This window comes from Leopardus geoffroyi, chromosome A3 (genome assembly GCF_018350155.1).
Source record: "Leopardus geoffroyi isolate Oge1 chromosome A3, O.geoffroyi_Oge1_pat1.0, whole genome shotgun sequence".
Classification (NCBI taxonomy): domain Eukaryota; kingdom Metazoa; phylum Chordata; class Mammalia; order Carnivora; family Felidae; genus Leopardus; species Leopardus geoffroyi.
The window spans coordinates 42,875,411-42,888,147 of record NC_059336.1 but is presented as its reverse complement, the minus strand read 5'-3'; the positions used below and the strand labels follow the sequence as shown (position 1 = coordinate 42,888,147).

The following is a 12,737-nucleotide window of genomic DNA, read 5'->3' as shown; positions in this document are numbered from 1 at the left end:
GACCGCGAGATCGTGACCTGGCTGAAGTCGGACGCTTAACCGACTGCGCCACCCAGGCGCCCCACCTGTTTCCTTTTTTAAAAAGACCTTGGACCCAAAGAAATCTGGGGGCCTAAGAGGACCGAAGCAGGAGGTCACCCGTCCAGATGGGGCTCACTGTGAGGCACTGCCAGGGTCCCATTGACCCATGCTGTGCAAAAGCAAGCCCCACAGCTGTGCTTGAACGCTGACTCCTTCGTTCATCTGTGACTGCCAAGTTCCATGTGAGGTTCAGCAAATACCGATCAGAGCATGATGTAGCTCCTGCCTGCAGCGGCTCACAGACGACCTAAACGGTCCAAGGAGAAACACAGCAGTCACTCTTGCTCAGGATGAAGTTTGGGTTGCAGCACGGCCCACACCTTCCACCTGCCTCGCTCTCCAGTCTCCATGCAGCTACTCCCCTCCCAAGAAGCCCTGGGCTGGGAGTGAGATGCTCTCTCTTCTTCTCCTCACCCTCCTGTGGTTTCTGGCACCTGCCCCTTGGCTCATCACGTCTCCTCTTTCTGGAAGCACCTTCTCTTCTTCAGTACCCAGGACTGGCCTTCTCTGACATCTTCCAGCCCCTGAGGGCCTCCCTGTACTTTGTGATGCCCTGGGCATATCTCTGTGACCCAGCCACCTCCCCACACTGGGCTGTGGGCTCTAAGGAGGAGCGTCCGCATCTCATTCTCAGGCAGCCAAGCTGGTGCCAAGGTTGTTCACATCAGAGATGTCTCTTTAGCCCCCTTTAAGGCAGTGAAAGTGGGGCTCTTATTATTTTTCTTGAACACCCCTCTTCTGATACTTCCCAGGGCAGGTATCCCTCCCGCAAATTCCATCAGAGGACAGCCATCACCCACGTACCCACCCACCCCCAACAGCAAACCACCAGCTCGTGAGATGCACAAAAAATCATGCTTGCCCTGTAAGGTTCAAAGGTTACAGGTGACATTTTTCTAGTTTCTGATTTCCCGGTTTGTGACAACGCTTTGCCATCCCGTTTACCATTTAGAAGTTGGCTAAGCGAAGGTGCTCAGGGACGGAGGGGTCTGTGCGTGGATCACCCTCAGTCTCCTCCCAGGTCTTCAGTGAGAACACGCTGGTGTTGCTTGCCTGTTGATGTGTGGGAATGGGGGGTTTTCCAAGGGCCTGGAGTGAGTGCACGTGTGTGTGTGTGTGTGTGTGTGTGTGTGTGTGTGCACGCACGTGTACTGCTCACCTGCAGCTGGGAGGAGGCTGACACAGGGAGGCCCATGGTTTCAGGAAGTGTCTCAGACCCTGCACAGGTGGCTCTGAATCCTGTACTTGTTGGCAAGTCACTTTGTGCCTGTGTGTCTCACTTTCCTCATCTGTAAAGTGGGTGCAGTAGCAGCCCCTGCCCATATGGTTGCTGTGAGGCTCATGACTTGTTCCCAGTGAGAAGTTGCCAGCACAGACCATTGTCCCCACCCCGGGCCGGGGAACCCATACCCAAAGGGGGCAGTTGATTCGCTTCACTCATAATCTTTGCTTATGTTTACTCTGTTCTGGAACACTTCAAACATATACAAAAGTGAGAGGACAGTCTCATGAGCGCCCGTACCCCCATCCTCCAACACATGGTCCCTCCTTCATCACCTGCACTCCACATACCCCCATGTGATTGTGAAGCAATCCCTGACACCAGACCATCTCATCTGGCAGTATTTCAACTGTACCTCTAAAAGGTGAGGGCTGCTTTTATAGAATGTGAGGCCGTTAACCCACCTCAAACATTTTTTTAAATGTTTATTTTTGAGAGAGAGAGAGAAAGAGTGCACTTGCAGGGGAGGGGCAGAGAGAGAGGGAGACAGACACAGAATCTGAAGCAGGCTCCAGGCTCCGAGCTGTGCTGCCGGGGCCCCAGTGTGGCCAAGGTCCCCCAGGCTTGTTCTTGGGACTGCTCCATAGAAAAGAACATCTGACTTCAGGGTTCTTCCACTCCTGGATGGCTTCTTGTCTCTGAGATTCAAGCTTCAAAGGGGGTCTTTTAAATTCCTTATTTCCTGGAAGCATTTCCTAGAGTGTATGAACCCTGGCGTAGGTAAGAAAATGTGGCCGCACCAGGAATTAGTGGTATGCCTTGGTATTTGACATGACAGGTAACTGAATTTAAAATCTTTTTTTTTTTTTTTTAATTTTTTTTTTCAACGTTTATTTATTTTTGGGACAGAGAGAGACAGAGCATGAATGGGGGAGGGGCAGAGAGAGAGGGAGACACAGAATCGGAAACAGGCTCCAGGCTCTGAGCCATCAGCCCAGAGCCCGACGCGGGGCTCGAACTCACGGACCGCGAGATCGTGACCTGGCTGAAGTCGGACGCTTAACCGACTGCGCCACCCAGGCGCCCCCTTTTTTTTTTTTTTTTTTTAACGAGGAACAGAAACTCGATCACAGTAGCTTAAGCAGGAAAGGGTGCGCTGTGATTTTCTTTTGAAATAATTTTAGACTTCTCAAACGCTACAAAAATAGCACACAGGTTTCTCACAGACTCTTCACCCAGCTTCCCCAAATGTTAGCACCTTCACTACCACAGAACCATGTCAGGAAATTAACGACAATACCATCCTGGTAATAGACTTGACAAACACTTCACAAATACCCCACCAACATTTTTTTCCGGTCCTGGATCCCACTTGCAATTTAGGTGTTGTGTCTCCTTAGTCTCCCCAATCTGAGATAGTCCCTGCCTTTCTCTGTCTTTGATGACCTTGATGGAATTATTTTGTGGAATGTCCCTCCTTTTGGGCTCCTCGATGTTTTTTCAGGATTAGGCTGAGGCTATGCATTTGTGGCTGGAATCCACAGAAGTGATGTGTCCTCAGTGCGTCTCATCAGGGGAGTGTCATGTGGGCATGTCTTCCTGCCGGTGATGTAACTTGGATCACTTGGTTAAAGTGGCGTCTGCCGGGTTTCTCTACTGAGAAGATACGCTTTTTTCCCCCAGAGGAGCAAGATATAAAAGGTCGTTTATGAGATTTGAGAGCAGGGTGTGGGGCAGGAACCAGGAACTTGGATCTGAGGCAGCTGCTTACTCCCTCTCTTTCTTCTCTCTCACAGGCTCTCTCATCTCTGTTCGCCTTTGCCCTTAGGCTTCATTTCTCTGCCCCTCGGGAGAATTGCCTTTGTCAGTTTCTCCATGCACGTTATGAAAGATGGCCACTCCAAAATGGCGGCCCCAAGGTTATATGAATCTGCCACCCACTCTCTGCTGTTTCTGAGATCCCATTCCAAATTCCACAGGGAGGAAGCATGTGATAGGCCTGTCGGAATCAGGCCCAGCCCTGGTTCTGTAGGTCTGGTCAGGAGAGTGGAGTCACACTCCTGCTGGGACTCCTCTATGAGTGAGATGGTACAGGTATCAGACAAGGGGGATGACATAGGCTGACAGATGACTTCCCAAAGTGTTGCGTATATGTACCCCTTCTTTTCCTCCTTCCCTCTCTGCTTCCCTCCTTCTCTCCTTTCCTTTCCTTTCCTTTCCTTTCCTTTCCTTTCCTTTCCTTTCCTTTCCTCTCCTCTCCTCTCCTCTCCTCTCCTCTCCTTCCTTTTTTCTTTCCTTCCTTCCTGATGCAGTAGATACATTGCTGAAAACCTTTGTAAGCTGTTTTCAAATGTCATCACTTAGGGAACTTCACTATTCTAAAGCAACATCTGTATGTAAAGTGAGGAATCAAGGGCACCTGGGTGGCTCAGTGGGTTAAGTGTCTAACTCTTGATTTTTCTCACGGTTTGTGGGTTCAAGCCCTGCATTGGGCTTCGTGCTGATAGTGCGGAGCCTACTTGGGATTCTATCTCCTTCTCTCTCTGCCTCCCCCCCAAATAAATAAACTTTAAAAAAAAAGTGAGGAATCAGGTGTCCTCCTAGGAATAATCATTCTCTAGATTTGTCCAATATGCACATTCAGCTGCATGTGACCTACAAACATACATGAAGTTGAATTCAGATACCTGTCCAGCCCCCCCACGACTCACTGTGTGGACCAGAGACAGGGCCAGTAACGTCACGTGGGCACTGGTTAGAATTGTAGAGCCTCTGGCCTCCCCCAGACCTGCTGAGTCGGGATCTGCAGCTTAACAGCGTCCTCCAGTGGTTCAAATGTGCAGTGAATTTTGGGATGTTCTAGGTACAAGTGGCTTTTTGGTTTGGTTTGTTTCATTTTGTTTTGAGGACTGATAAGGCACGGTGAATTCTTTTCTACTTGGGAAAATGCGATCGTAAAAGTCACGACTGCACACATACTAAGCTTGTAAATAAATACACGTGTTGCTCTTTGCACATTGTTGGGAGCTCTTAAAGTGACTATAAGGCCACCTTATATTCTGTCATATTTCTATTTTCCTACCTGAATTTGGACTTGTGCTGTGTCAGTATGCACCCGCCCAACTTAATCATTTCAGTGAAAATAGCGTCTTGTCTATTTAGTATGTGTGCTTTTTTCTATTTATCTTAAATTTTTTTAATCTTTATTTTTGAGAGAGATACATACAGAGTGCAAGTGGGGGAGGGGCAGAGACAAAGGGAGACACAGAATCTGAAGCAGGCTCCAGGATCGGAGCCATCAGCACAGAGCCCGAGGTGGGACTTGAACTCACAAAACTGAGCTTAGGACCTGAGCTGAAGTTGGACGCTCAACCGACTGAGCCACCCAGGCGCCCCAGGGCAGTTCTATTTATCTTTTAGCCAGGTTTATGCTAACTCAGAATGTGAGTGATACAGTTTATTTGAATTGTACATTTTATTCCACAGACAGGGGTTTTCTTTTTATTTTCGGGGTTTGTCATCCGGAGACGTCTGTGTCTTGGGGAAAGGTGGGGTGGGTTTCCTTACGGCTGTGTCTTTGCCCACAGACGGCAGCCCTGGAACAGGCTATTAAAGATGCCCACGAGTGTTACGATGACGAGATTCAGCTCTATAACGAGCAGATCGAAAGCCTGCGGAAGGAGATTGAGGAGACTGAGAGGAGCCTGGAGAGGTCTTCCTATGACTGCCGGCAGCTGGTGGTCGCCCAGCAGACCCTGAAGAACGAGCTGGAGCGGTACCACCGGATCATTGAGAACGAAGGCAACAGGTGTGGTCACAGACGGGCACGGCCCAGAGGCTGCGCGTTTCTCTCCGTCCCGGCCGCTGGCTTAGTTCACAGGTCCTCGTTGGGTGCTTCCTGTGTGCCAGGCACGGTTCCAGGTGGTAGGGGCGTGGCAGGGGAGGAATTGCAACCCCGTGGCCTGGTGGAGCTGGAATGCTAGCTGGGGAGGCAGCTGATGGATGGCTTTGTAACAGATGACAAGTACTAGGCAGTGAATTGTGATGGGGGAGAGGGGAGCGGCAATGGGGCGATGGTGGGAATGTTTGAAATTTTAAGTAGGGTGGTTGCAAAAGACCCCGTGGAGAAGGTTGCTTTGGGCCCCACAGGCCTCTGGGGACATAGACGTCTTAGCAGGTGGGATGACCGGGAGTATTTAATGAGATGCTGCAGGTGAGGTGCCTAATGCAGTGCCTGGCACTCGACAAGCGCTCGGAGGTGTTGGTGTTATTACTGCTGCTACTGTCATTGCTTTTGTCACCTGGTCGCGTCAGTAATGTGGCTGTCAATGCACTGGCTCGTCTTGTTCATAGTGGAGCCGTGAGTTAAGCTCCATTAACTTCAGGATAGCTAAGAAATTACCTCTATCCCTATCCCCTACCCCTGTCCCTACCCCGTCCCCATCCCTATCCCTGTCCCTATCCCCTATCCCTGTCCCTATCTCCTGTCCCTATCCCCTATCCTTATGCCCTCTCCTTATCTCCTGTCCTTGTCACCTATCCCTATCCTTATCCATGACATTATCCCTATCCCTGTCTGTCTCCCTATCCCCTATCCCTATCCGCATTCCCATCCCTATCCCTCTCTCTCTCTTCCTCTTCCCCTGTCTCTATCTCTGCATCGTCTATACCGACACTTACAGTCTCCATCATGACTCTGTCATCTGGGTGTACTGACACCTACATTTACATCTGCATCCACAGCCACAGCATCCACCTGTACATGTATGCCACATTACCTGTGTCGTCTGCTTCTGTGTCATATAATCTGTACCTGCACCGACAGCATTACGTTTACACTGACACCTGTAACATCTACCCCTACACCTATCCCTACATCTACATCATCTCCGCCTACCCCTACACTTACGTCTACACCATCTACGTGTATACCGTCCACACCTCCATCTGCATCACCTCCATCCACATCTACACCTACGTCATCTAGGTCTATGTCATCTTCATGTGTGTGCACATTTACACCTGTACCTACATCAAGTGTGTCTGCACCTACGTCATGTCCGTGCACATCTATATCATGTACATGTGCATCTATCCATATGTGCATCTGCATTATTTATATCTGCACCTACATCATCTATATCTGTGTCCATGTCCCTGGCCATATCCATGGATGACATTCAGAGAGCAGATTGGAGACTCATAGAAGTTACCTCATAGAAGGACTGTCACTTTATTAAGTTGTGGTTCTTTGATTAAGTTTTGCTGATTTGGGGGTTTAGACTGCATTAAAAGAGAAGCACCCAGACTTGCCCCACCAGGAGCAGTTCTTTCCTTGTCTCGTGAAATTTTAAGTAGGATGGTCGCAAAAGACCCCATGGAGAAGGTTGCTTTTGGCCCCACAGGCCTCTGGGGACGTAAATGTCCCCACGGGTGCTCTGCCTTGGCCGTGAGTGCTCCAATGTTTTAGCGGAGAAAGCAAGATTTTCTTTTTCTTTCTCTAGTTATGGTCAGTGGATTGTTGCGTAATCCTACATTATATTTGCGTCACAGTGAACGCTTTATGCACGCTTGAAAATATGTCTTGAACTGGCATTTAAGTGACTGTGTGGAGATTTTTGTTTTGGAGGCAAGACTTCATAAAAGGGTCATTGGGTTGCCTTTTTGCTGGTTTGCTTAGAACTTCGAATTTTGTTGTAATTTCAAGTTGGTAGAAATGTTGTAAGCAGAGAACAAGGAACTCCTGAACACTCTTTTCTCAGACTCACCACTTGTCTACGTTTTGTCTCAATTGCGTAGTCAGTTTTTTCTCTACTTATATATAATGCATATTATGTTTTAAAAAAGAATTGGGGATACCATATCCTGGTTGCTGTAAATACTTCCACCTGAGCTCACTACTTTTTTATTAAAAAAAGCAAAAACAAAAACTCTGTTCAACAGAGAAGTGCCATTTTTTAGATTACAAGCAGCCCCCATTTTATAATTCTCCTGTGTGTTTCACAGGGTATGACTCGAGCTCGAAGAAACCCTTCACATCCTCATCTAGTGTATAAGTGTGTATGTTTCATGAATAGTGTGATTTAGAGAAAGCTTTCCTCATTTTTGGTCACATTAAAGAGTCACTCTTAATCCCCCACCATCTGTTTGGTTTGATGAATTCAAGATGGTGATCATCCTCTTTCTGGTTCTTTCTCCAGGCTGAGCTCTGCCTTCATTGAAACTCCTGTCACCCTGTTCACCCCAAGCCATGGAACCTTTCTCAGCTCTCGGCTTGGTGGGAAAGGTAATGCTTCCTAACCCTGGCTTCTGCTGTTTTCTATCATGGAAAAGTGGGGGGAAAAAATCAAACGGCTTTCTTCCTGAACTTAACATTTATGCTTCCTTCTGATCCATTTGGAAATTAAACGCTTTTATATGAGGTCTTCTCTCTCTGATTCACTCCCACAGGTGCTGAGTGACTGAGCCAGAATGTTTACAAGGAGAAAAATCAGACTGGGGGATAGGCCACCTTGGGAATGTCATCCTTGAACTTGAAGCATTAAATTGGGGGGAAATATAATTCAATATTCACCTTAGCAAAGGAAATGAGCAATGCCGTGCAAAAGTGCTTAATGCAGTGTCTGGGGCAGAGTCAACACTCAATTATCGCTCACTTCTCTTCCATGCAAAACCGAGCACAACCAGCTTGGTTGGCAACCATGGCTTCTGTCTTTCGCGTTTGGTCCTTTGGGGATGGTTTCATGCAGCTGAGAGAGGTTACCTCACAGCTAAATCTCCCTAGTGCTGAACAAACACAGTGTTGTAGGAGAAAAGAAGAGGGTGTTGCCTATATTGCTTTCAAATCCACGTCCCTCAGAGAGCTCAGAGGGATTTGTGGAAATGGGGTTTCGGAGTCTGAACGTGTTGGAAGGGGCAGCAGTCCCAGGGACTGGGACTGGCTCTGGGAGCATGCAGCCACACATGGGAACCTGTGCACACAAGGGTCCCCACACTTGGTGTAGTGCTCTGCTGTCACTGTCTTGAAATTCTTTTTGTTTTTTCTGTATTAAAAATTTTTTTTTTTTATTTTGGGGGGGGGGCGGAGAGAGATAGAGAGAGAGAGGGGATGCACACACGTGGGAGAATGGCAATGAGAGAGGGAGAGAGAGAACCCCAGGCAGGCTCCACACTGTTAGTGCAGAGCCCAACGTGGGGCTTGAACTCGCAAACCACAAGATCATGACCTGAGCTAAAATCAAGAGTCGGGGGCTCAATTGACTGAGCCACCCAGGCACCCCACTGTCTTGAAATACTTCATGATTTTGAACAGGGCCTTTCCCTCTTGTACCAGGCCCTGAAATTCTGCAGCAGTTCCTGTAAGCACCCCCTTCCCCCAGCAGGCTACCTTAGACAAGTCCCTTTGCACATCCCTTCCTCCCTTATGGCTTCATGGCTCATTTCTGCCATTCCCTGGTCACTCAGCTGTCTGAGTCAACCCGTGCTAGGTGCCTTCGCTTTGTCTGTCAGTCCTCTGGTTCATGGGGGGAGGGCATGGATAAGACCTCTGAGATGAAATCTGCTTGCGAGTGGAGTTGAAAAGCCTCATAGACGAGGCAAGGCGAGATGGTGTGTGTTTTCTTAACTGTTCAGTTTTTCCTTTTAGAAGACAGCCTTGGGATCAGGGGATTCCCGTCATTTCTGAATTTAGTACCTCACTTCCTCTTTGGCCCAGAGGAAAGGGTTGCTACTGAAGGGGCATCTGTATCTATTTAGCTTGGGATGCGTGTGGAGCACGGGAGATTGAGTCCCCTGCCTGAGGCCATTCAGAACACACTGGAGGCCCAGTCCGCTCTGCGAGGATAACTCTGTAGAATGAGTTCCATCGACTAGCCGGTAGAGCCAAGTATTCACCATGAGCTCAGCAGGGGCTGGGGTGGGGACTCCGAGTGTTACTGCAGTAGAATGTCTCAGTAAGTCACAGCCAGTGGGGTGGGAACTGTGAGAACTGTCAGAACAGGCAGTACCTTCCCTCCTCTCTGCAAGCCCAGAGGGGTCAAGCGACTTGCCCAGATTCACACAGCTGGTGGCAGAGCTGGGACCTTAATGTGGGCCATGAATGCTGCTGGTCAGATCCCGGCATCCTTCTCTGTTCTTTTTGCCCCATGTATGGTAAACTCTACCCCTGCGCTAGGCCTTGGTCTCCAAAATAGCGTATTTTCCCACAAACACATTTTCTTCCTCTTCCATTGACAAACTTGACTTATGCCCCTGCCCCCTCCCCCCCTTTTTTTTAGATCTCACTAGGGCTGTGCAGGATATAACAGCAGCAAAACCAAGACAGAAAGGTCTCCCCAAGAACATTCCAAGGAAAAAGGAGATTATAGCTAAAGACAAAGCTGATGAGAGTCTGGAAGACATACCACTGAAAGGTCCAGAAGACACAAAGCTGGTGCAGGTGGTACCCAAAGAGGAAGGTGAGTCTAAGCTTGAATTAGGAGCCGAAGAAGCAAGTTTCCCAACCCCAGAAGGGGCTCCAGAAGACGTGCCAGATGGAGGGCAGATAAGCAAAGCCTTTGGGAAACTGTTCAAGAAGGTCAAAGACAAGGTGAAAAGCCCCAAAGAACCCGAACCTCCGGCTGACCTCTACACCAAAGGGCGGTACGTGCTGGTTTCTGGGGATGCCAGTTATGTGGACCCTGGGTTCTGTTCCTTCTCCATCCCAGCCAAAGGCGGAGTGGTTATTTCCATTGAGGATGACTCTGTACATCGCGACAGCACTGTGGAGCCCTCTCCTGAGCCGCCCGGGCCCCCTGTGGAGAATGGACAGGGGGACCTTCAGGAGAAGGAAGGCGGAAAGGCACCTAACCAGCATACTGCCGACAAGAAGAATGAGATTAGTGCCGAAGAACCGAAAGGGCCTGGGGAGAAACATGATGACCAGAAGGAAGAGAAGGAAGAGGAGGAGGAGGAGGAGGAGGAGGAGGAGGAGGAGGAGTCCAAGGGGCCCTGTCCTGTGATCACACCTGGTCCAGAGGGACCATCTACACCCCAGTCGCAAAGGCCTGGGGTCGGTCAGGGTGGATCTGGGGGGCATACGGCTAGGAGCAGTGATGCACAGGAGAGAAGTCCGCCCAGGACTTTGGCATATGAGAAGGTGGAAGTGATGGAATCCATTGAGAAGTTTTCCACGGAGAGCATCCAGACGTATGAAGAAACGGCTGTCATCGTGGAGACCATGATTGAGAAGACAAAGGCAAACAAGAAGAAATCGGGAGAGAAGAGCTCTTAAAATGCCCGGGGTCAGTGGGAAACAACGTCTTTGGGGCCACTGTAGGGGAAGTGCCTTGATATTTTAGAACAGATGACAAAAGAGTGAAGGTTCCTTGTTTGGATTAGACCATAGTTGGCCCTTCTGACGTTGCCAATGAAGCCTTAATTAAAAAGTTTTCTTTGCTTGCACACCCTTTGTCTAATTAACAGGGGCCTTGGGAGTGTAGGTGGGTCAGCCATGCTCAGGACAGGGATGCCCTGTTCAGGGGCCATCAAACCCTGCTCCTTTAAGGAAAGAGACATGCCCTTCATCACCGGTCATGGAGAGACTCATTAGAGAGTCAGGGAGTGTCTGGGCCTCACACAGAAACATGCTAGTGGATGCATTGGTGCTTTTTTATTGCATCTCAAGCACAAACACCTGTTCACATGGAGGAGTGTTTTGTTAGAGGTGCATGATGAAAGGTGTCTGTCTTAGTTTGGGTTCGCTGAGAAGTTGATCCTGAAGCAGGGATTTGAGTGTAGTTTCTTTGGGGGTGTGATCCCAGGGAGCGCCACAAGTGGGGTGCAAGAGGGAGCCCGGGACGGCAGGGCAGCCAATAAGAGGTCTGCTACCAGATCAGTTAGCACTGCGGGCACTTGGAGCTCAGTCGCCCCAAGGGATTCTGGGAGATGGAGTAGAACCCATGCCCCAGAGTTATCCTGCCCGAGTGAGGAGGGAGCTGAAGTATCTCCTCCTGTCCGCCAATGGGGAGGGCTGCTCCCAGGGCACTGACTTCAGGGGCAAGAAACCCTCAGGTGCAGAAATATAGCTGCAGGCATTTGGACATCGGGCATGGAAATACATGGGTCATGAGGATCTAACTGGGGCACCCAGGCCTTTTGCCACAGCTTATGTCCCGTGTCCTTTTGTCTGAGTACTGAAAATGTTCTCACTGAGAAATTGCAATCCTAGGTCAGGTTCAAAAAGAAAAATCAAATGTCACTGCGTAGTCCCTTGTGTGGGATTTAGTTAACTGATTGGTTCCAACAAGCACTCATGAGCATATACCGTGTGCCAGACAGCGTGCTGTGCTGCTGGGGGGAGATTTTTCACGTTTATCAGTGATCTCAATTATCGTCATATACGTGTATCTGCATGCCCCTCTTGCACACATACACACACACGTGTACGTATAGATACTGTGTCACATCCTAGGAAACAAATTCCTTCAAACTAGAATTTTTAAAAAATGTTTTAATGTTTACTTATTTTTGAGAGAGAGAGAGAGCGTGAATGGGGAAGGGGCAGAGAGGGAGGGAGACCCAGAATCTGAAGCAGACTCCAGGCTCTGAGCTGTCAGCACAGAGCCCCACCCAGGGCTCGAATTCATGAAGTGTGAGATCATGACTTGAGCTGAAGTCGGATGCTTAACTGACTGAGCCACCCAGGCGCCCCACTTCAAACTAGAGTCTTTACAAAATTTCTGTGTTGCCTCTAGGCACCTGTTTTTCTACTACTGGTCCAAAAGAATTTTTTTTTTTACTTCTAGCAATTGAGAAACTGCTCCTACCCTATGTAGATGCTCATATGGGCACTGAAGAAATATGCTTAAAAGGATTATTACATCTGCCTAAACACAAGTATCCCGTAAGACAGTGACACGTTATTAGGCAAAATTGACGGAGTCGTAAATTACATTCTATTATTTCTTTGTTATGAATAATAGAAAGAGTACTTAATAGTCACCTTTCCTATTCAGAGTGGTAAAAAAAATCTTGTTCTGAATTCATTTGAGGTTTTGACTTCAAGAAAGAAATATGCTTTTGTTGTTCTTTCTAAAAGATGAATGGAAGGGCCCACTCCATTGCACACTTTTGAAATATTTATAATTTAAAAGCTTAAGAGAGAATGATGGAAACCATTAGCTAGAGCCCGGAATGTACTAGGAATTTGGATCAGTGTATGTTATATTCAACATCACAGCCACTGAAGACTTTATCTCTTCCCCGTGAAGTCTTTTTACTGTGTGGACTATATGTTCAGTTCATATTCTTATTTTCAAAGGCAGGGTATCACTTTGGAAAGAAATGTTATTTTTATATTACATTCAGTCCACCATCAAAAATGGACTGGGGGTCTGTTCTGTGCCATGCATGGTTCTGGGCACTGGGGAGACAGCAGAGAAAAATCAGACGTGGT

At 48.4% G+C, this 12,737-nt stretch overlaps 1 protein-coding gene across 6 annotated transcripts in view; it reads left to right on the top strand.

Annotated features, from left to right (window-relative positions):
• BFSP1 (beaded filament structural protein 1) overlaps positions 1 to 10,744 on the top strand; it is a 72,981-nt gene extending 62,237 nt beyond the window's left edge. For all 6 annotated transcript variants that reach the window (XM_045445364.1, XM_045445365.1, XM_045445366.1 and 3 more), the window contains 3 exons: positions 4,891 to 5,111; positions 7,504 to 7,589; positions 9,580 to 10,744. In XM_045445364.1, coding sequence (XP_045301320.1) covers positions 4,891 to 5,111; positions 7,504 to 7,589; positions 9,580 to 10,574 — 1,302 coding nt within the window. In that variant the 3' untranslated portion in view covers positions 10,575 to 10,744. The remainder of the gene's footprint in view (positions 1 to 4,890; positions 5,112 to 7,503; positions 7,590 to 9,579) is intronic.
• Positions 10,745 to 12,737: the final 1,993 nt, after the last annotated feature.